Consider the following 20,201-nt stretch of genomic DNA (forward strand, 5'->3'; position numbering starts at 1 on the left):
ACTGCTATTGAGATTCTTGCGCACTTTATAAGCACGAATGTTGAAGTTATTTGTACGTTGGATCAAATATCGGACCAAATTCCCCAATCCCAAAAAAGAGAAAAAGAATAGACTTCGCTTAATAATATTTATTTTTCCAATAAGAAAAATAAATTCGGACTCGCAGCCTTTTTTTTTAAAAAAAATCATATTTAATATTTGGAGAACAAATATGAGGAGAAGAATGGGACTTGTAATTTTGAAGAAATTTAGATATCTATACAACTTAATTTTTTTAGATAGGTTTTTATTAAAAAATTTAAATTAGTGGACTACAGGCACCTCAATTTCTCGGAAAATTGAACGGAGAAAATCTATAAGATATTGAAAGAAAATTATAAGATGATTTTTGGACTACCTGCACAATCTCTTAGTTGAAAACTATCTTCTTTTTAATTTCTATTTTTTATAAATCGGCATTTCTTATTCTAGACCTTGATTCACAATTTAATTTTTAAATTCCTCAATCAGAAAAGAAAACTGTTGTTGTCAATTTTTCTTTGACTATTCATGATGAAACTTCTAACTATGTTCATGTCTGCTCGTGTCATGTGGCCTCTTCATGCAACAGAATGTTTGTTATGTCTGATTGTTCTCCATTTTTACAATACGAATCCAATAATCGATATTAATCTCTCATAGACAACCAGAAATGGAAAAAATGGAAAAATGGAAAAATGGAAAGAAAAAAAAAATTTGACCGTGATTGTCAAGTGAACTTATTACCACAACTCATTGCATGTCTTTGGAAGTCCATTCATTTATCAAAAAAACCTAATAGAAATTCCAAGACAACACACATAAAAGGTATCAATGGTAACATAAACTTAGCATCTCGAATTGCCTCTTTCTTTCCCCTTTTTGACAAAGATAAACCCTGAAAAGCCCCGTGCGTACTGCGTACTAATGCTTGGGTCTGACCTCGATGCCCTGTACAATCAACCCACTCTTGGAATAGTAATTGCTGGTCTCCATAAAAGACATGCCAACCTCTCCATAGATCCCATCACCACTATCAAACTCTCCCAACTTGACCTCCGACCACCCGTCTGGTCTCTCTCTCGGCAATCTCACGTGATCTGTCATATACTCAGTAGGCCTATCCCAGATGCTCACTGAATGTTGAGACACAATATCCCCAGCAAGGGTAATTATAGTTGTTTGGAGCGGGCAGATTACGCCCTGCATACCATCTGTCAGTTTGAAAACAAGATAAGCGGCATATTCAGTATTTGGAGTGAGAATTCTGCTGTCTATCTTGCCACGGATATCCAGCCAGCATACCCAATTGAGCATAGCACACTCGTTGAACCTTCGAATCATATAAAAGAAATAATTGTCTTAAATAAATAAGAGAGATATTATCTGCTTTATATGTTTTAAGACTGCTTTTATGGTAGATCTAACCACAAGCTGGAATTTAATCAGCAAGTATTGAAATGTAGTATTTATTTTGTAATTAATCCTATTTTTTATGCAAACACAATGCGACGAGAGTCGCCTAATTTGGGGATGACCGTTGGCACAGTGCGTCGAATTGAAAGAGAAGAAGGTCTGGTCAGTTTGGGCAAGGGACTCGGGCAGAATCAACTGAATGAAAGGGTCGCTGCGAGTGGTCCCCTGCAAACAATACAAGGTCCTGTATTAAAGGCGCTTGAAGCTGACGAGAGGGCCCCAGGAGTCATGACTGGAGATGAGGGAAGGGAGACAGAACAGGAGACGATGGCGTAACGATTCATTCTAACATCGCAGGAGTTTGTTAGAACTGTTAGCCACATCAGCCTAAGTTTGTTAGTCCACCTCAGCGTTTCTTGCTGAGGTGCCGTATCGTGAATAAAAGTAGGGATTAGTACACTTAATTGCTTTACTTATAAGGCCAACTCTTTTGTGGAGAGAATTTATGCTTTTCTGTAATGAACTAGTCAAATTGCTGTTTGCTCTTCGCTATTGGTTATTCTATCGTTTCTTCTATTTCTACTCAAATTACTCTAAATTGATAACTAGAATCGACATTAGTTGATCTTACCTGCATCACCTACCTAAGGTCATTGCACACAATAGAATTTGTAACTGTGAATTGTACCTCGAATTGGCAATAGCAATCCACTTCCAATATCTCAAATCATGACCCCATGCAATTGACAGCGCTATGGCTGAAATCATGAAACATTTTGCCCCACTGGATTTCTCCAATCCAAAGCTCTACAAAGAATCCAGCATTCTTGTTACAATTATTACGAGATGAATACATTACATTACAGAGAACATGATTTCAATATCAATGAGATGAGTAGTGAAAGAGGAATTAATCAATTAACAAGGAAATTAAATTACCATCAAGCCACCGTTGATTAGAAGAGGATGGTCACAGAGTCGGAAGTAGAGTTGTTGTTTTGAAGCGTACTCCACTGGATCAACAGACTGAGATAGGAACGACGAATAATCGGACGGCAGGAAGCGCTGCCAAGTGGCATCCGAGTCGGCTGCTGATCGGAAAGCGCAGGACACGGCAGAGGAGACGCAGGCATCACGTGGGGTGGTGAGCGAGATGGCGTGAGAGATGCACTCCTCCGGTAGCTGATTGATGTCTCCGACAATCGTCGCATCCGTGTTTTTGATCTCGATCGATCGCAACTGGTTGTTGGAATTTGGAAATGAAGAATTCGTATTCCTATTCCTATTCCTTTTCCTTTTCCTTTGTGGCTTCATTCTTTCTTGTCAAAGATATTTTAATTAATTTAAGTTTATCTGCTTATAATTAATGAGAGTTGACGACTGAGTTTAACATCGGAAGCCGGGAGGTAGGATTTTCCTAAGACTACCATTAAGCATTTCTTCAAAAAAAAAATCATTTTGGTCCAATAAATTTTCAATATTTTCTTTTAACTTTCTCTCATTTTGGTCCTACTTTTGCTGCCAGTTATCAACATTTTTTAATGTTGATATTAACACTATAAAATTTGATACTGAAACAACTCAATTTTCATTTTTTATCTAATAGACAAAATTACTCTCCATATGTAATTATTTTTTTCTCCCTTAATTAGTAACTATTTATTAGCTATATGTTTTTTTAATACAATTTCTTAATCTGTTTATCTTCTTAATAGAAGATAAAAAAAAAAAAATAGAAACAATAATGAGTCTGACTACTATGACATTGGTGTCATTTGACATCAATTCCAACACTCATTGGATATATTTCAAACGACTAATCTAAACCGATTTACTTTATAAGTGATGTGTTTACATACAAAAAAAAAAAAAAAAAATTTCAAGTTATTTCAATAGCAAGTCAAGCGGTCAAAAATATTGAAAAATAAATGTATTAAAATTAACTTCAAAGCTCCTACATTTGATCGATTGATTTGATACTAAATAAATTTGGTATGGATAGGAACAAATTTGTAGTGTTAATATCATGACCCACATTATTTATTTATTTATTTATTTATTTATTTTGTCTCCTTTAGCTAATCAGATTAGTTTCCTTTTTGTAGGGAATTTGTGGCGGGACGACTAACTCAGCAGGCCAGCATGGACCAAAATAGAAGTTTTGGAAAACTATTAGGACCATTTAGAAAATTTTCTATTTCCACGTAACATGTTGTTAAGAAAGTGATGATGTTTTCTTATTCCCTTTCTTTTGAAAGGATTAAGAAAGTGATAGTTATTGACTTAGTTCTAATCATTACACATTTCATTTTGATTTTATAGATAGACAAGGATAAATAAAATTATTTTTAAATATCTCAACAGAATGTTTCTATCTCAAACGCGCACATCTTTATGCTTCTAATCTGCATAACTTGGCATCGTTATATGCTGGCAAGAATATATTTAGTCAATAAGGCATAACTGAAGTTAAAATAAATAAAAATTTATTCATATAAATGTGAACGAATACACTCCCATCACAGAACAAATCACGTTCAAAAAATCACAAGTTACGAGATTGTGAGCAAAGTCAGGTAAATCAGCAAAGGGTTATTTTTACTATTATTCTGAATCTGAATGTATACAAATATAGTCTGTTCGTATAACAGACCATTTAAGAGAATGATAACAAACTTCAGAGAGGTGCTAGTGCTACCATCTATATATTATATGAAAATTTATTTGGTCCCAATGCTCTACATTAGTGGCTGTAATGCAATAACATTTAAAGGAGAGAACAAGACTTGCTATCCTATTTGTACTACTATTTGCATCCAAATATCACCAAAAGAAATCTGTTAAGCATATGTATCTCTGAATTGACAAAAATCTATCCAAATAAATACAACTTCCAACCAGTTCAATGACAAAACCAAAATCCAAAATTAAAAATAACAATTGTATAAAGTTAACCGCAAAATGCTGAGAAAAGTTTCTGCATAATCAGCAGCTCGACATGCTTTTACCATGGTTTGCCTTTGGTATTTTTTTTTTTTCAGAAATATCATCCCATGGGTATTATACTTTAGCACTAATCAGGTCCTTGCCAAAAGATGAACAACTAAAGTGCTCCATTTGATAGTAAGGTTCTCAATTTGCTTAGACAATAAATGAAACAATTTTTTTGCCCCAGCTTTATCGATAATTTAATGAAAAAGGAAAAGGAAAAAAACACGAAAAACTCTTACAACTAAGTTGTATGGGCTAAATAACCATTAATAATAGTAACTATCTCAAAACTCTAGTTCCTGAGGTGATCATGAGATTAACGGAAGATAAAACTTGCATCAAGGAAAAAAGGAAAATTAATAAGCAGCTTAAGAGGAGGAGGCATTTTTCTCCTCTTCCTTCATTCTTTTCTCCCATCTTCGTTTCTGTGGCAAGAAAAAGTGGGAACAATATAAGATGATATTTATTTCCGCAGGTATTAAAATCAACAATGCAAAGTTTGTTAAGGAAACTTGATTTGAAGCAAAATTATCTAGAAATTAACTGTTAATTTTAAACCCAAAACTTTGTATCAGATTGTATTCCACACAAAATTTTGCTTGTTCTCTCATGAGTCATTATTTTAGAACTAATGATCATAAATTGTAAACATTATCACTTGACAATACTGTTGTACTTATACAACAATGGAAGACTAAAAAACAATAAAATATAAAGATGGACAATTTTGAATTTGAACCTTATAATCCAGCAGCATCTCTGGCATCTTCTTCATCAACTCAGCAGTATGTGCACGCCTGGATCAAAACACCATATCAAATTTAAGCAATAATCTTATATCGTGATTTCAACAGGAGTTTGATATCAAAGAGAATATGAGAATGCTACATTTTTGGTGTCACCATCGAAACTAGCCATTCTGAGTATTCAAAAACTACATGCTGGATCCTCACCATTTGTATTTTAATAAGCATAAAAAAGGTAGTTATGGAATTTTGGAAAGAAAGTGACCGGAAGTTGCAAGGATATTACAGCACTTTTCTTTTAATTTGGCAGTAATACATGGAATCAATTTTTAACATCCTAAACCTTATATAAACCCCCTTATTGGGGATGTGTTAGGGGTGTTAGAAAGATTTGGCAAAGGCAAACTTCATACACAACCTAACTTTTTTCAAATAAGCAGCAGTGTGCTGCCTATTTCCACTGCTAGAAACAACTCAAATACAATCACTGCTTCTATTGTTTGCATCCAGCAGATGCATTTTAAACAAGAACCTAAAACTGTATACCCAAAAAATAAGCCTCTGATGTGTTTAATGGTCTCATCTGTCCCTAATTACTTCATCAATCTTTCTTTTTTATGAAACTTATTAGCCTGGTACCAATTTGGTACCAGAATTAAAGTGTTACCAAAAAGAAAGCAGACACTTCAAATATAACCTATGTCTCTGAAAGACAAATAAATATTCAGTATATCCCTAAAAACATGAGAATTATCTGATGTAACTCTCTATTATTAAACTCTTTAGGAACTATCCTTCCATTCCATACACTTTCCCTCAGCGTGGTTTTGGAATCTTTTATTCTAGCAAGAAGCTATACTTTTCTAATCCATATATCTTTGATTCATTTGAGCTGTGCTTGTGCTTTGGCAACTTTTATTTTTAATAAACACATTTTTCTTGTGAAGTTGTCAAAAAACCCTCATTTCAGATTTTGCAAGGGTACATTAGAAGGATTTCTAAAATGAAAATTTTGATGAAATATAACGTACTTCTCAGCAGCGATACGATCAACCTTGTGACCTTTCCTCCTGTCTCTCATTTCCCCTCTTGGTGGGTCATAGGGCCAATCCCTGAAAAGGAAAATAAAAAATAAAATAAATAAGAGGTCTATTTCAATGTATTATACATTGCTTAAATTTCAACCATTGCTTCAATAAATTGCATGATACACACTGGTCAAGAAGATGTTTTTGTTAGATTTCTCTCTTCTTCATTTTGTCTGGTGCATAATTAAAATTAAGCTTGATCAAAATTGAAACATAATTCAATCGCTTCCCTGAAAAACAACTAGCACTAATACTGGAATGATTTTTTACTTGAGATTTGAAGGCACCAGAATTAGGTTTGAAACCCTCAAAGAAATAGAAATGTACGAAATTTCAGTGGCGTCTCTAACTATTTCAATTAAGGAACGAAGATATAAGAAGTGAAAGATGAATTACTCTCCAGCGAGAAGAACGTCCCTGCGGAGGCGAGCCCGGTAGCGAGCGCTGAGAGCGAGGGGCTTCCACGCGCCGAGCTCCCAGTAGCCCCACACTCCCTTCGCCAGCTCTGACTTGTGCTTTGCTAGCTTCTCTCTCCATGGATAGTTCGATACTGCCTTTGCCACCTCGGCCGCCTTCCCTGCCATCGGTTGGTTTGCGATCGGGAAAGAAGAAATAGTGTTTGATTCCACCCACAGGTGTAGCTGCTGATCGGAGAGGGAAGGGAAGGGAAGGGAAGGGAAGGGAAGGGAAGGAGAGTCTGTGATCGTGATCAGGATCAGGCCAGGGGTTGAAAGTTTGAAACGGGCTGGATATTGGGCCTTTTGGCGGACACAAAAATTGAAAAGTTGAGGTACGCCTCTCTATCTATTACGGCCCAGTTATGAAATCTTTTTTTTTTTTTTTTGAAAAGTCGGGCAGTGGCTGCCAGGTTAATTATGAAATCTTATTATATATTCAATTTTGGACTTCAATCACTAATTATTAATTAACGATTGTTGACTAATCAGTAAAATATATATATTTAAGGATGATTCAACAATTCTTTGATTGCCTTGATAGATTAATTAGTGTAGCTTCTTCTCCTTGAGTATTGTGTCGGTTTTCTCAGTTGACTATTTATTATTTCGCACAGAAACCAAAGAGAAACTGGCGGTGACTGACAATTGTTGGTTCCTCAATCCTCACCGAAGATTGTTTACAAAGTTAGGAAAAGAGATCAAGTTAAGACCAAAATTAGCTGAGCCACAAATGGATGATTTCGAGATGGGTTTCAATTCAAATATATTTTAATAGCAGAGCGCCAGAGCCAGAGAGGGAAAGGGATATTTTACTCTTTAATATTTAGATTTTCCTACACTTTCAATTCTACATAGTGGTCCCATTGGGGGCCACATAAGGTATACTTAAAAAGTTGGGGTGAGAGAGGCTCGAACTCTCGACCTCAGGATTACTCAACTTAGCTATGAGACCTACGCGCTAGCCAACTGCGCCACCACCCCGTTGTGAAATGTTTCGAACAATATCGATTAAATCAATATTTTTATGCAATCGATTTTGCCAACACGGACTACAAAATATAAAGAAGCATCACTCTATATTTAATTGATCATGTAGCCTCTTCCTCTAGCATATATATAAAAAGGATATAATTCATTCTGATCTACCAGTTAATTTTACGTATCTAGCTCCGACTTCCCAACGCAATTATCCGTATCTACCATTTTAATCTAGAAATTAATTATTCAACGAAATCTCTCCCAAAGAAACACCTCTTGAATTGTTAATTTCTCTAGCACATTAGCAGGAACTATATCTTCCCTTCAAACAAGATCGATCTTACTCCGTTGCTTCCACAAACTCCAACATGTCGATGAGAAGAATATATATATATATACACTCCATTCATTGTTATTTCATAGCCTTTCTTAATGCATGTTGCCTTGGCTTGAATTGATAAAGAATTTGCTACACTACTGTCTCACCTGCTTGCATGATTTGCACCCCCAGCTTAAAAACCATCCTAGCTAGACCACACCTGTAATGCTTTCTGGCATTCCAAAAATAGTTCAAAAGCCTTGATCGCATGTTTTACATAATAAACATTTTTACTTTACAAATTTGCATAAAGATCCCTAAATTGCAATAGGATTGATGTACCGGTACAGCAATTGTTCCTCACGATCAAGTACACATATTAGAACTTCAAAGTAACTTCAAAAACAGTTTGGGTTTCTGATTATCTTAGTAATAGCTAGCTTTGGCAGGGACATAACCAACATGCTCTTTCATTTGAGCATTTCATCAAACATCTCATATGCATGAGTCTATTCAATAAAATTAACACAAAATATTCATTAAATTACTTACAGTTCTTGATCTTAGTAGCTTCTTTTGTGATTATCTTTCAAACAAAGTGTTGAAAACAAAATTGACCCACAGCCAGTTTATCAAGGAGGAGATTTAAAAAAAAAAATGGTTTCCATCTTTACAGAGAAGAGATTTGAAGGAGATTTTAAAAAAATATATTTCAAAAAGTCAAGAAATCGGAGGATGAAGAGATTTGATTGAGAAAGGAAAGGAGAATATGATATCGGACTATCGGAGGAGGAGATCTAAAGAACATGGTTTAAATCAGCGACTTTTAATAAAAACGGACGGTTTAATCTTTTTTGACCGGTTCATTAGCTGAAACGATCTGATTGCAAAACCGAACCGGATATGTGACCGGTTCTGATTTTTTTCAGTTAAACTGCCGATTCGGTCTGATTCTGATAACACTGGTTGAGACTTTGTAATATTTAATTAAGAACTATTTGAATTATGTTGAACTTGTTGAATAACATAGGTATTATGTCATTATGTACTATTAAGATTTGGTTTTTACTGGGTTTAATTAATAGACGTGCTTGCAATAATTTGAACAAATTGTAATGGATTTAAACGTGAATACAACAATCTGAACAATTTTTGTGATTTTTAATTATGTCACTAGTTTTGTAGCAATTGTATATATATATATCAATTTGGGCAAATAAAATTGCATTTCATCGACAACAATAGCATAAAAATACTATTCAACTTGAACAAATTAAAAGTGGTTCATTTAATAATCCACAGAGAGACATACGAAACACTAGTTAGATATAAGGGTTGTTTTGGTCTTTTCTAATCTCTAAAGTATTTATGCAATTAATCAATTTATTATTTCAACTAATATTTTATCAAACAACACTAGTATTAAATTCAAATATATGGTTGAGTAACCTCAGGAGTCAGGAGGGGGACTGAGCCACACCTCTTTTACTCCACTGTACAATAGTGTACATACAATACAATACATGATCATATAAAATCCAATCCAAAACACAGAGAAACTGCACTATAAATTAAGTGCGATACTCCATGGGATTGGGAAGACCGAATTTTTGGTGCGGTTTCCCCTATTTTGGTTTTATCTGAACTCGTACCTGGACGTAATCACTGATGGGTGCAAGCAATTGATGGGTTTTAGTTTACTTTTCTCGATCTTTGATGCCAAGCCCGTAAGCTAGCGTAGCCATTCATTCAGTTTACTTTTCGAAATGCTTATCAATTAATTCAAACCAAATTCAAACTGGGTCTGGTTCGATTGAAATGGGTTCGCGAACTTTTATGGTTCGAATCTCATAATAATATCGACCGTTCATTTATTTAATGAAATTAAAACCCAAGATAGAGAGTCATAATTTAACCTAGGCGATGCTCCCTCGCTCTCAAATCTCAATAACTTAGTTATCTCTCCGCCTCTCCCTAACTCGCTCTCCCTCTCACTCTAAAACCTAGCCGACGCTCTCGGCGACTAGCCATCTCTCTGGCCGTTGCTCCTCTCTCCGGCCTAGATAGTTGTCTCTCCTCTCTCTTCGGCTGTTGCTCCTCTCTCTGGTCTAGATGGTTGCCTCTCTCTACCTTTCGAATTCTCACTTCATTAGATGGTCCAATCGGAGGTTTGATCGAGTGAGCACTCGAGGTACAATTACTTATTTTACTGCATATTCCAGTTCTTGTACTTAATCTTTTTTTTTACGATTATTTGTTGTAATGTATTTTTTCATGAACAATTTATCAACTTAAAAACACTCTCACGAGAAAAAAAATTAATGTATAAATTACTGGTATAACTAGGGCTGCTAAAAAAAATTTAGTTCATAATTCAATTCAACTTCGATTCGAAAAATGTGTAATTCGCAATTAATTCGATTCGAAATTAGTTCGATTCGAAACAAATCAAATCCAGTTCAGTTCGAATCTTATTCAAATCAAACTCAAACCTAGCGTAAGTTTGATTCAGTTTGATTCGTTGCCACCCCTAAGTGAGGCTATATATGGTTATATACATAATACACATTAATCCGAATTTATATTTTTATTATAAGTTGGAATAATCGATTCAAATTTTCTAACATGATATTCATATAAAAATATACTTAGAGATTAATTTTATATTTTTTTACAATCATTTTACTATTGTTTTAAATTAGTACTTTAAGATAGTTCAGAATATTTAGATGAGACGATTTTCTACCTATTTAATTTTTTTTTATACAAATATAAAATTTGATATTTAAATACATTTTTATATGGAAATTATATTTAACTATTCAGCTTGACTATTTAAACTTATAAAATAAATATATGAATCTATAATATTGACCAATGCGCGTTATGTATGTTATGTATAGTAAGGTAGGCTCACTTTAGCATGAAATTTTAATTTAAAATAACATCAATTTGAAGTGCGTGTGCAAAGAAACAATAATGTGACTTGTACTGACTATGTCAAGAAAATTTTCAGGATCTAATTTTCCTTTTGGGAAAAGAATCAAATATTGAGCATATTTGGTGATGAATTTCTTCTCTTATTTGGTGGTGGCTTTCTTCTGTTATCTTTTTTTCTTTTTTTTTTAGGAAATCTTGAAAGAGGCTCCCAAGTATTGCATGTGATCACACATGAATCACATTTTTGTTTTAGAAAGGAAAGGACTGATGTAACCTTTTAAAATTACTCTGATGATTAACTATTATAATCTTTTTATTTTCAGAATTACTGATATAACTTCTTAAAAATTCTCTAGTAGTTTATTTTCCAAGTACTGAATTATAATATTTGGAGCATAAACAGTCTCCTTTGGTGATTCAATGACTCCAAAAAAGTTCTCAATTTTTTTTTTTTTTTCTGAGTAAGAAAGTACGTTCTGAATTAATTTAAAACATACTAGATTAATATGTAAAGAGCAATACAACATTTTTTGATTGCGTAAAAAATAATGTATCAACTCAAATCATAGTAAATAATTGCTCAATTATTAGATAATATTTGGATTATATTTATATATGTAAACTTTGGTAATGTAATATTGTGAATGGGCCCTGGATTAATTAAAAACATCTAATATGCGCACAACGTGCATTTTTATAAATGAATTATATCAGTATTTTGTTTGCTTAAAAACTGACGCGACTTCTTGAAATTGCTCTTATAAATTTTTCTACAAGTATTATATAATTTTCAAAACATAACTAATAAGTTAGATAATTTATTTTAAAAATTGCATCATCATGAATTAATTAAATTTTAATATATCCACAACGTGTTATAAGTACATTATAATAGCTTTTGTCAGCGTAATAAGTAAAAACTCGTAGACTCTTTCAAAATTACTCTAGTAAATCTATACATTAAAAAAACCACACAGTTTATCACCACATGAGAATTTGGATAGCCTAGTTATGCGTCAGAGAAGATCTGGGACAACATAGGTCATGCCAGTCGTGGGCTAATGGTGAGACTACCTACAAAATGGCAACACAGTTTAGCGCCACAGAAGAATTTGAATAGCATACATAGGTGATAGGTCAGACGAAGACGATTCGACGATTCGTCTGTCTGCCAACTGGAAACGGAGCGGAATCAGCGAACGGAGAAAACAATTCGAAAGGTACGCCAGCGGCCAGCCCCAGGAATCTGCCACTCTGAAAGAAAAAAATATTGACTATCTATAAATACATCGTCGGCACCTTCGCAGCCACTAACACAATTCCTTCTCCATTGTTCCCTCCTGTTCCTCCTCGCGCGATTCCCCAATCAATTCACACCCTTGCTGCCACCGTGTCACTCCATCCTCCTTGAAATTACGAAGGAGGTAACAACAAAAAACAAAAAAAAAAGGTAGAGGCGTCTGACCAAGTCAGTGGGCCGAATTTCCTGGTTTTTGTACATACCGATTTATCACATACAATTTACATGAATTTTGATTGATTTTGATTTGATACAAAGGCGCTTAGAATGGCGAGAAAGATGCTTAGAGATGGCCAGCAGGAAGAGTACGACTTCGATTTGTTTGTGATCGGTGCTGGAAGCGGTGGCGTTCGTGCTTCAAGGACTTCTGCTGGCTTTGGAGCAAAGGTTTCTGTTTTTCATCTCCCTTCCCTAGTATTTCTGCTCAAGGTATTAAATCAAACTCTTTTTTTCCTTTTTTTAATTCTGACTATTTCTGCCCAAATAGGTGGCTATTTGTGAGCTTCCTTTCCATCCTATTAGCTCGGAGGTCGTCGGCGGAGTTGGTGGGACGTAAGTTCTATTTTCTCTTAACTTGTTGATGTTGAATATAGTAGCTCATGCTACCTGTTTCAATTACCATAAAACAAAGTGTTTGTATCTATCTTCTCTTAACTTGTTAAGTTCAATTATGGTCCAGGGAATGTTTGGTTGTTGTATTGGTTGAGGCTGTGCTGGAATAAGGCCAGACAGCTATTCTCACTCTATAATGGAATCAATTTAATGAGTTGGTCAAATCCCTGCCCAATCTACACTATTTGTTCTGATTTGCTGGATTTATTATTTGTAAATCCTTACAGCACTGGAATGTAATTCTATGAGTTGTATCTGACCTGAATTGTGGATGTTGCCAGTATACGGCCTGTTTTGTCCTTATTACGTGCCAGTATATGAGTTCCCTGCATGGTACCAGTATTGAAAACTGAAATACTTGGGCCCTACTACCATTTTGTCTGTTTGGTTGAATGTAGTTTTGTTTATACCAGTGGTACATTAGTATTTAGGCTGATGGGGGTTGACCTTTTTTTTTTCCAAACCCAACACTGTTTTTCAAGCCAACCAATTTGTGCTTTTGCACATAAATTATATGCGATCAGTTTTTCTTTATGCATCTATATATCAGTTTATTTTTATTTTTTATTTCAGCTGTGTCATTCGTGGTTGTGTTCCTAAAAAGATACTTGTCTATGGATCAGCTTTTCGTGGTGAATTTGAGGTAGCTTTTGCAAGTATTGCTTTTACATGTTGAACCAAATTTTGGAAGGAACATATTTCTGCATAATTGAATAACCTAAAAACCAATCGTGTATAGTCCTGAATAGTAAATTCAGTTGGCTTGCCAAATACATGGTCGACATGGTTTTGTACAAATAGTTGATAAATCAGTTAATATGGATTTATAAAACCAAACTTAAACGCAGAAGAGCCAAAAGGTTAAATTGTTTAAAACGTATAATGTACTGTTACATCTCAGCACATGCACAGATGTTCACTTTTACAAAATGACGGATGATAAACTGGTAAATGATGTTTTATCGGTTATGTATTTTGCTTATATGCTGATTCTTTACCAGTTCCCTGACTGATTAGCATAGTAATGGAATCTTAGATGGTCACCATTTATCTTGGCTTATATTTTGCCTCTGATCATTCCTGTGCTACAGGATGCGAGAAACTTCGGCTGGGAGCTTGATGAAGATATCAAGTTCAATTGGAAGAAACTTTTGCATAATAAGGTTTGGTCAATGCAACTTGCATTCATATTCATTCACAGTACCCTAATTGACTTAGTGTAGACATATGACTGTATTATACTATTATGTAAGTATCAGGTGGTGCTGCAAAGTACTTTTCTCAAACAGAAAATTGAAATTTGGGTCAGTTCATAAAGTTTATGGAATATTGACCCAGTGAACAAGTAAACTAATAACGAAGCCTTTTTGTTGGATAGTAGTGTGATGTTCTCGTAGGCCAAATTGCTATCCGTAATTTGATCAAATAGTTGACAATGTGTATTCTTATTCTCAGACTCAAGAAATCCAGAGACTAAATGGAATATACAAGAGGCTACTAACCAATTCTAGTGTGACAATGATTGAAGGAGAGGGCAAAGTAGCTGGGCCCCATGAGGTTGAAGTGACGCAGCTTGACGGGTCTATTCAGAAGTACACTGCAAAAAACATATTAATTGCTACTGGAAGTCGGGCCCAGCGTGTCAAAATGCCTGGCGAGGTTTATTTTGATCCTTCTTTATTTGTTTTTTTTTTGTTTTCAGTTTGGCCCTTGCAAAACCTTAAAATATTGCATGCACTCCTGCAAATTGATACCTAACAACAGATGTCACATGCTCTTCTTCAAAAAACATTCAGGGCATTGGACATACTCTTCCCCAGGTCCCTCCATCAACGTTTCTTTCTAGATAAAGGAGGGAAAATTATTAGTTTGGGTATTTTGTGAATACACTACAAGAGTAGTCTAATCGCTGCTACGTCATGCTTTGCTGGGTGTGCATGAATTCTTCTTGTTTTGTAGGCATATACTTGATATTTTGAGGTTTTAAAGGGACAAAATGAAACTTTTTATATCTGTAGATGTATTTGCAATGCTAGGATTTCTTTTGTTCTTTACATTATCTCATATTTGCGTACTTCCCACTTGATTCTGCTGCATCTTCTTAATAAACTTGTAGTTATTTTTGATTATGCTGTGTATTTCTCGATACACCTATCCTACTTAATGAATTTAATTTCAACATGAGTACATTTGTAAATATATTTTGAAATACCTAAACATTTGTAAATCTTTGTCAACATTGCTTGATTTGGTTAATTGGAAATTTTTTATGTCTAATCATAATTATGTTTGAGGCCTTCATCAGTACATATGTGCAATACTTATCTGATTGACATTTGATTGGAAGATGTTTCTCTTTCAAATCATTGCAATAGTGGATTTTGCATTGGCTATTGGTTTAAACCCCAACAAAAACCTACAATAGTTTACCTTTTTTTGCCTTGCCTCTATTTTCAGGAGCTGGCTATTACTTCGGATGAGGCCTTAAGCTTGGAAGATTTACCGAAACATGCTGTAATACTTGGTGGAGGGTATGTTTTTTCATAGTATACACATGAAGTTAATTAAAGTACAATTTTGCAATTTTTCAATTAACATTATTTAAGTTGCAACTCCAAATTTCAGATATATTGCTGTTGAATTTGCTTCAATTTGGCGAGGTATGGGTGTTACTGTTGATCTCTTTTACCGAAAGGAGCTTCCTTTAAGGTATGAAATAGTACAATTTTTTTTTTTTGAGGAGGGGTGGGGGGTTCAATTCAATGATAATTCCATGCAATAGCTTTTTGTTGCTAAACTATCAATAGTGTATGGGATAATTGGGTGAATGATTCACTTCTAAATCCTCCAAATACAAGTCAGTAATTTACACTATCTGCTAGTAATTCTGAAGGTCCCAACATTTTCGGGCATTTGCATAGCACTAAGTAACTTGGATAATGCTAAGAAAAAAAGGTTTATCTAAGTTCAACTTTATCCCTAACTTCTATGTGTTCCTTTTTGTGAATATCTCGTCTTCTTATTTGAGCAAGCTATGAGTCGAAATTGAATTAACTGGACAAGTTAAGAGCTACTTAGTCATTTTGGCTTGGCTTGACCTTTATTTAGCATTTTCTATACCCAATATGAATGCACAGTGTCATATGCAAATGTTATGAATTAAGTTTAATTTGCCAAAACCCACTAGATCTTGTTACATTGACCTATATTAACTGTTGAAACTTATCATGCACAGAGGTTTTGATGATGAAATGAGAGCAGTTGTGACAAAAAACCTCGAGGGTAGGGGCATTAAACTACATCCTCAAAGCACTCTAACAGAGGTATGTTATACGTCCTCCCTTCAATATCTATATTTTTATTGTACATTATGTTTCCTGATTCAAAGATCAAAGATAACAATGCCTTCTTTTTTGTTTTTTATATTAGTTGAGTAAGACAGATGAGGGAATAAAAGTAGTGACAGATCATGGCGATGAATTAATTGCAGATGTTGTATTGTTTGCTACAGGTAACATTTTATTTTTCATCCTGGTATTGATTGATCTTTAGAAAGTGCCACAGAGTTTGGAGATATGGAAAAAGCTTGATGTTGTCGTTTGATATGTTAACGTTTGGTGAGTACTGGTTTTGGGTCTGACCAGTTGATGATATTCCAGTCTTACTCGCTATTTTCTGATGTAGTGCTTACTTGATCGTGAGTTGTTAAGATAAATCTCCTTTTTGTATTGTTAACCAGGATGATATTTAATATTTGCATGAATCACACCAAAATCTGAACTCATTTGTGTACAATTTTTGTTTGATTACAGGGAGAGCTCCTAATACAAAAAGGCTAAACTTAGAAGCTGCTGGTGTAGAGACTGATAGAACAGGAGCTATTAAGGTTTTCCTTTTTTCACCCCTGATGTTTCTTTATTTGTATTACTCATTTAATTATCTATTTTGAAGTTTCATTGGATGAATTTAACGTGTAAATTTGAAGTGTATAACACAAATACCCATTATCATACTACATAGTTGTTGTAAAATGAATTAAGATGCTGTATAAATGACTTCAGCTTAATATATTAAATACATAGAATTGCTAACCCGTACACCAAGAACAAAAGAGCCAGTGTATATTGGCTCCAGTCTGATAAGTTTGGGGACACAATGGTGCTCTCCCTGTTTGGTTTAAACCTTTTTTAGGTGTTTTCATGGTTTTATGGTTTGAACTTGATGTTTGGTTTCATACCTATGAGCCACTTTGCCGATTGACCAGATTAAGAAGAGCTAACAATTTGTAGCACCGAGCCTCACTGGAATTCACAATTTTTTTGTAATAAATATGTAGTTGGCTATTGTCTGTGAATAAAGGAAAGTATTTGTTTTGTTGTACTTAGGTTGATGAGTATTCTCGTACCAATGTACCAAGTATATGGGCTGTTGGTGATGTCACTAATCGAATGAATCTCACACCTGTAGCCTTGATGGAGGGTACTTGTTTTTCTGTAAGTTATCTTCTTTCTCTTTCTTGATGTTGTTCCCAGACAATTCCAGGACCCAAAATTGTCCATATGTACCACGAAAGACCAAAATATCTTCATGTAATTCTGCATAACAAAGCAAAAATATTCTCTTCAAAAATTGAATACTACTCGTAGTTTTGTCCTTTATTTCTCTAAATTTCCCCCCTTTTTTGCTCAAAACTGTCTTCTTTTCAGCTACCTACCATGCACATGACTTTCTCTTCCTTTTGAAATCTTGTAAATTCAGCTGATTGAAATGCACAATTCTACTTGCACTATTTACAGAAAACTGTATTCGGAGGGGAGCCAACAAAACCTGATTATAAAGACATCCCTTGTGCTGTTTTTTGGTACGTTGATAAAAACCTTTCCTATTTCTTTGCATCTCATGTTACCAGAATTGAGTTGTGGAACTTGAGCATGATATGTTCTTGCATACTCCCTTCAATTAAGTAATTACTTAAGTAATGCTAGCACCATGATAAAGGGTCTTTGGTTATACAACATATAAATATTTATTTGTAATTTTTGGTAAACAGCATTCCACCACTGTCAGTTGTCGGGCTGAGCGAACAACAGGCATTAGAGCAGGCCACAAGTGATGTGCTTATCTTCACTTCCAGTTTTACCCCTATGAAGAATACCATTTCTGGGTACTTAATTATTATTATATTCAATATCAGTTTTCCTTGCTTTAATTTGATTGGTTTTAGGCCAGAGAGTATTACTATCGTGCAATTAAGCACCATCAATAAAAGAACTAGTTCACTTTATACGTGACCTACTAAACTGTAACTTGGCTTAAGCATTGAAGTATTGGGGAAAAGACTCAGGTTTTTGCGCAGACAACAAAAGGAAATAAAATAAACCAAATGCTGATATTAGCACTATCCAATAATTGCCAATACCAGTGTCTCGCATCTTTGGTACAGTATTAGGGTTAGCCTTTGAAAACTGCAATATGTTTAAATGTGACTTATACTTTTCTCATGTAACGTTGTTACTGCTGGGCTTAGGCGACAAGAGAAGACTGTAATGAAGCTGATTGTTGATTCTGCCACTGACCGTGTAATTGGTGCATCAATGTGTGGTCCTGATGCCCCTGAAATTATGCAGGTAAATTTTTTGTTATGTGGGCCCCACCAATGTATTACATGAGTTCTTTAAAATAATGTGTTTAATTGTTTATTACATTGCTTGCATTACTAGTTTTTAATTTTATATTGATAATGGCAGCAGTTATTGCCATTTACATTGAGCTATGTAAAAGTTATTTACATATTTTAAATCCTGGTTTACCATCTCTGAAAGGTCCTTTTTTTTCTATAGTGATAAATGCAATTCATGTATAAATAAATGAGAGGTCTATGTGTCAGTGTAAATTAATGAATATTTATTTAACAAATACTTGCCATTTATTCATTCACTTTTATATATTTTTGATTTTGGAAAAGGGTAGTAGCATCTAATGAACAATTGTGGGAAGTCCTGATATACGTTATTTCTTCTCTAATTCCAACTTATGTTTGTATGAACAGGGCATTGCAGTTGCGATGAAGTGTGGGGCCACTAAAAAGCAATTTGACAGCACTGTAAGTTACGCTTGCTTTTTGCAAATTTTCTAATGCGAAAATATTGAAAGAATATGGAACAGAAGTATTTTCTAAATAAGAAAATATATTGTACATTATAGATTTCAGTGCAGGACCATCTGTTTTACAGTTTTGAATTTTAATCATGTGCAGTAGTAAATTAGTTTGGATTAGATTCTAATTAATAGTCTTGATTGAGAGATCTAAATTTGGATGCACTGCACAACTGGGAAAAGTGAAGACCCTCTTAATTTTTTCCCCCCTTTTTGGTGTCAATTAGATTAATTTACCATAGAAACTGATTAATTTATTAGTTCATGAGACACTTTGTTCTCTACAACTTTTAACTGCAACTTCTCATGACAGGTTGGAATTCATCCCTCGGCAGCTGAAGAATTTGTGACCATGCGGACTTCAACCAGGCGCCTGACTGTTGAGTCTAAGATCTAAACTCAAGGAAGATTCCATTTCAGAAGCAATATATGATACACAGATTTTTATTTTTTATTTTTTTTATTCGTCGGGGGAAGCTAGTTAATGCCACGAAAACTTGAAAATGCACTTTTACTTGATTCCGTGCTTGGTGTATAATAAAATAAATGCGGGCCCGGGCCCATAGAAAATGATCTATAAATTAAGTTTTTGAATACTGAAGTGTGGCTTGATTTTGATAGATAATGTTTTGTTTTTTTACGTATGTGAAACCATAAAAAGTAGGACCAACTAAGAAATAATTAATTACATATTGATATGATTTATCTGCATCTTTTTGGGCCCTGGATGTTGAAATCTCCAAAAAAATGTCATACCTAGCCAAGCAAAGCAAAGCAAATGTAGGTTCTTTTTTCATATTTTACATAAGACAATTAGTTTAATATGACAGAATAACTAACTGTATTAGTCTGTTGTTGCATGTGTGTATTGTCATAACTCATATCCTAAAATAACTGTTTGGACAAGGGTAGGGCTCTCAGTTCAATTTTAATAGCTAATATATATAAATATTTTATGAAGCAATCTAGCTAATTACTTTCCAGTCCACAGAACAGAAGGATCAATCGTCAATGTATCTGGCTGCATGGTCATAGACTCATACCTATTCTAATGAATTATATATATGCCCATTGCTTTAATATTGTTCACCTAGAGCGTGCCATTAAATTATGAATTTTCTAAACAAAATTTGTCAAGTGTAACTTTGTACAAATTTAAAATTGTATGGCTTGACACAA

At 34.3% G+C, this 20,201-nt stretch overlaps 3 protein-coding genes and 1 non-coding gene across 5 annotated transcripts; 1 reads left to right on the forward strand and 3 right to left on the reverse strand.

Moving 5' to 3' along the window:
- Positions 1–570: 570 nt before the first annotated feature.
- On the reverse strand, positions 571–2,783 carry LOC144547905 (F-box protein PP2-B11-like). Its single transcript, XM_078296585.1, has 3 exons — positions 2,374–2,783; positions 2,123–2,241; positions 571–1,351 (listed from the first exon to the last, which is right to left on the reverse strand). Exons 1-3 carry the CDS (start codon positions 2,746–2,748, stop codon positions 943–945), a joined length of 903 nt encoding a protein of 300 aa, XP_078152711.1. The 5' UTR covers positions 2,749–2,783; the 3' UTR covers positions 571–942.
- A 1,731-nt stretch (positions 2,784–4,514) lies between these two features.
- On the reverse strand, positions 4,515–6,920 carry LOC144547908 (tyrosine sulfotransferase-like protein). The gene is made up of 4 exons (XM_078296589.1): positions 6,656–6,920; positions 6,203–6,283; positions 5,165–5,222; positions 4,515–4,850 (listed from the first exon to the last, which is right to left on the reverse strand). The coding sequence occupies exons 1-4, from the start codon at positions 6,841–6,843 to the stop codon at positions 4,794–4,796; spliced, it is 384 nt and encodes a 127-aa protein (XP_078152715.1). The 5' UTR covers positions 6,844–6,920; the 3' UTR covers positions 4,515–4,793.
- A 691-nt stretch (positions 6,921–7,611) lies between these two features.
- On the reverse strand, positions 7,612–7,698 carry TRNAM-CAU (transfer RNA methionine (anticodon CAU)). Its single transcript is given in 2 exon segments — positions 7,612–7,647; positions 7,661–7,698. It is a non-coding gene; the product is annotated as a tRNA-Met (tRNA).
- A 4,410-nt stretch (positions 7,699–12,108) lies between these two features.
- Positions 12,109–19,623, forward strand: LOC144547698 (glutathione-disulfide reductase). Of its 2 annotated transcripts, none has more exons than XM_078296402.1 (17): positions 12,109–12,404; positions 12,513–12,641; positions 12,742–12,806; positions 13,440–13,509; positions 13,958–14,029; positions 14,322–14,525; positions 15,324–15,397; positions 15,492–15,575; positions 16,102–16,189; positions 16,296–16,377; positions 16,679–16,752; positions 17,252–17,359; positions 17,663–17,727; positions 17,917–18,030; positions 18,394–18,493; positions 18,916–18,969; positions 19,336–19,623. In XM_078296402.1, the coding sequence occupies exons 2-17, from the start codon at positions 12,522–12,524 to the stop codon at positions 19,417–19,419; spliced, it is 1,458 nt and encodes a 485-aa protein (XP_078152528.1). In that variant the 5' UTR covers positions 12,109–12,404; positions 12,513–12,521; the 3' UTR covers positions 19,420–19,623. The 2 variants fall into 2 exon arrangements, with proteins under 2 accessions (XP_078152528.1, XP_078152529.1); XM_078296403.1 differs by having other exon boundaries at positions 12,362–12,378.
- The last annotated feature ends 578 nt before the right edge of the window (positions 19,624–20,201 follow it).

The sequence above is a fragment of the Carex rostrata genome, chromosome 32, assembly GCF_964058835.1.
Source record: "Carex rostrata chromosome 32, lpCarRost1.2, whole genome shotgun sequence".
NCBI lineage: Eukaryota > Viridiplantae > Streptophyta > Magnoliopsida > Poales > Cyperaceae > Carex > Carex rostrata.

What these genes read in the sequence shown, in the direction of transcription:
- LOC144547905 (XM_078296585.1), bottom strand. Translation starts at nt 2,748, where the DNA reads ATGAAGCCACAAAGGAAAAGGAAAAGGAATAGGAATAGGAATACGAAT. An exon ending in TAATCAACGGTGGCTTGATG is followed by an intron (nt 2,242 to 2,373) that starts GTAATTTAATTT and finishes GATTCTTTGTAG; the next exon opens with AGCTTTGGATTGGAGAAATC. An exon ending in ATTGCTATTGCCAATTCGAG is followed by an intron (nt 1,352 to 2,122) that starts GTACAATTCACA and finishes TATGATTCGAAG; the next exon opens with GTTCAACGAGTGTGCTATGC.
- LOC144547698 (XM_078296402.1), top strand. Translation starts at nt 12,522, where the DNA reads ATGGCGAGAAAGATGCTTAGAGATGGCCAGCAGGAAGAGTACGACTTC. An exon ending in CTGCTGGCTTTGGAGCAAAG is followed by an intron (nt 12,642 to 12,741) that starts GTTTCTGTTTTT and finishes CTGCCCAAATAG; the next exon opens with GTGGCTATTTGTGAGCTTCC. An exon ending in ATCCCTTGTGCTGTTTTTTG is followed by an intron (nt 17,728 to 17,916) that starts GTACGTTGATAA and finishes TTTGGTAAACAG; the next exon opens with CATTCCACCACTGTCAGTTG.
- LOC144547908 (XM_078296589.1), bottom strand. Translation starts at nt 6,843, where the DNA reads ATGGCAGGGAAGGCGGCCGAGGTGGCAAAGGCAGTATCGAACTATCCA. An exon ending in GATCGTATCGCTGCTGAGAA is followed by an intron (nt 5,223 to 6,202) that starts GTACGTTATATT and finishes GTTTTGATCCAG; the next exon opens with GCGTGCACATACTGCTGAGT. An exon ending in AGATGCTGCTGGATTATAAG is followed by an intron (nt 4,851 to 5,164) that starts GTTCAAATTCAA and finishes TTCTTGCCACAG; the next exon opens with AAACGAAGATGGGAGAAAAG.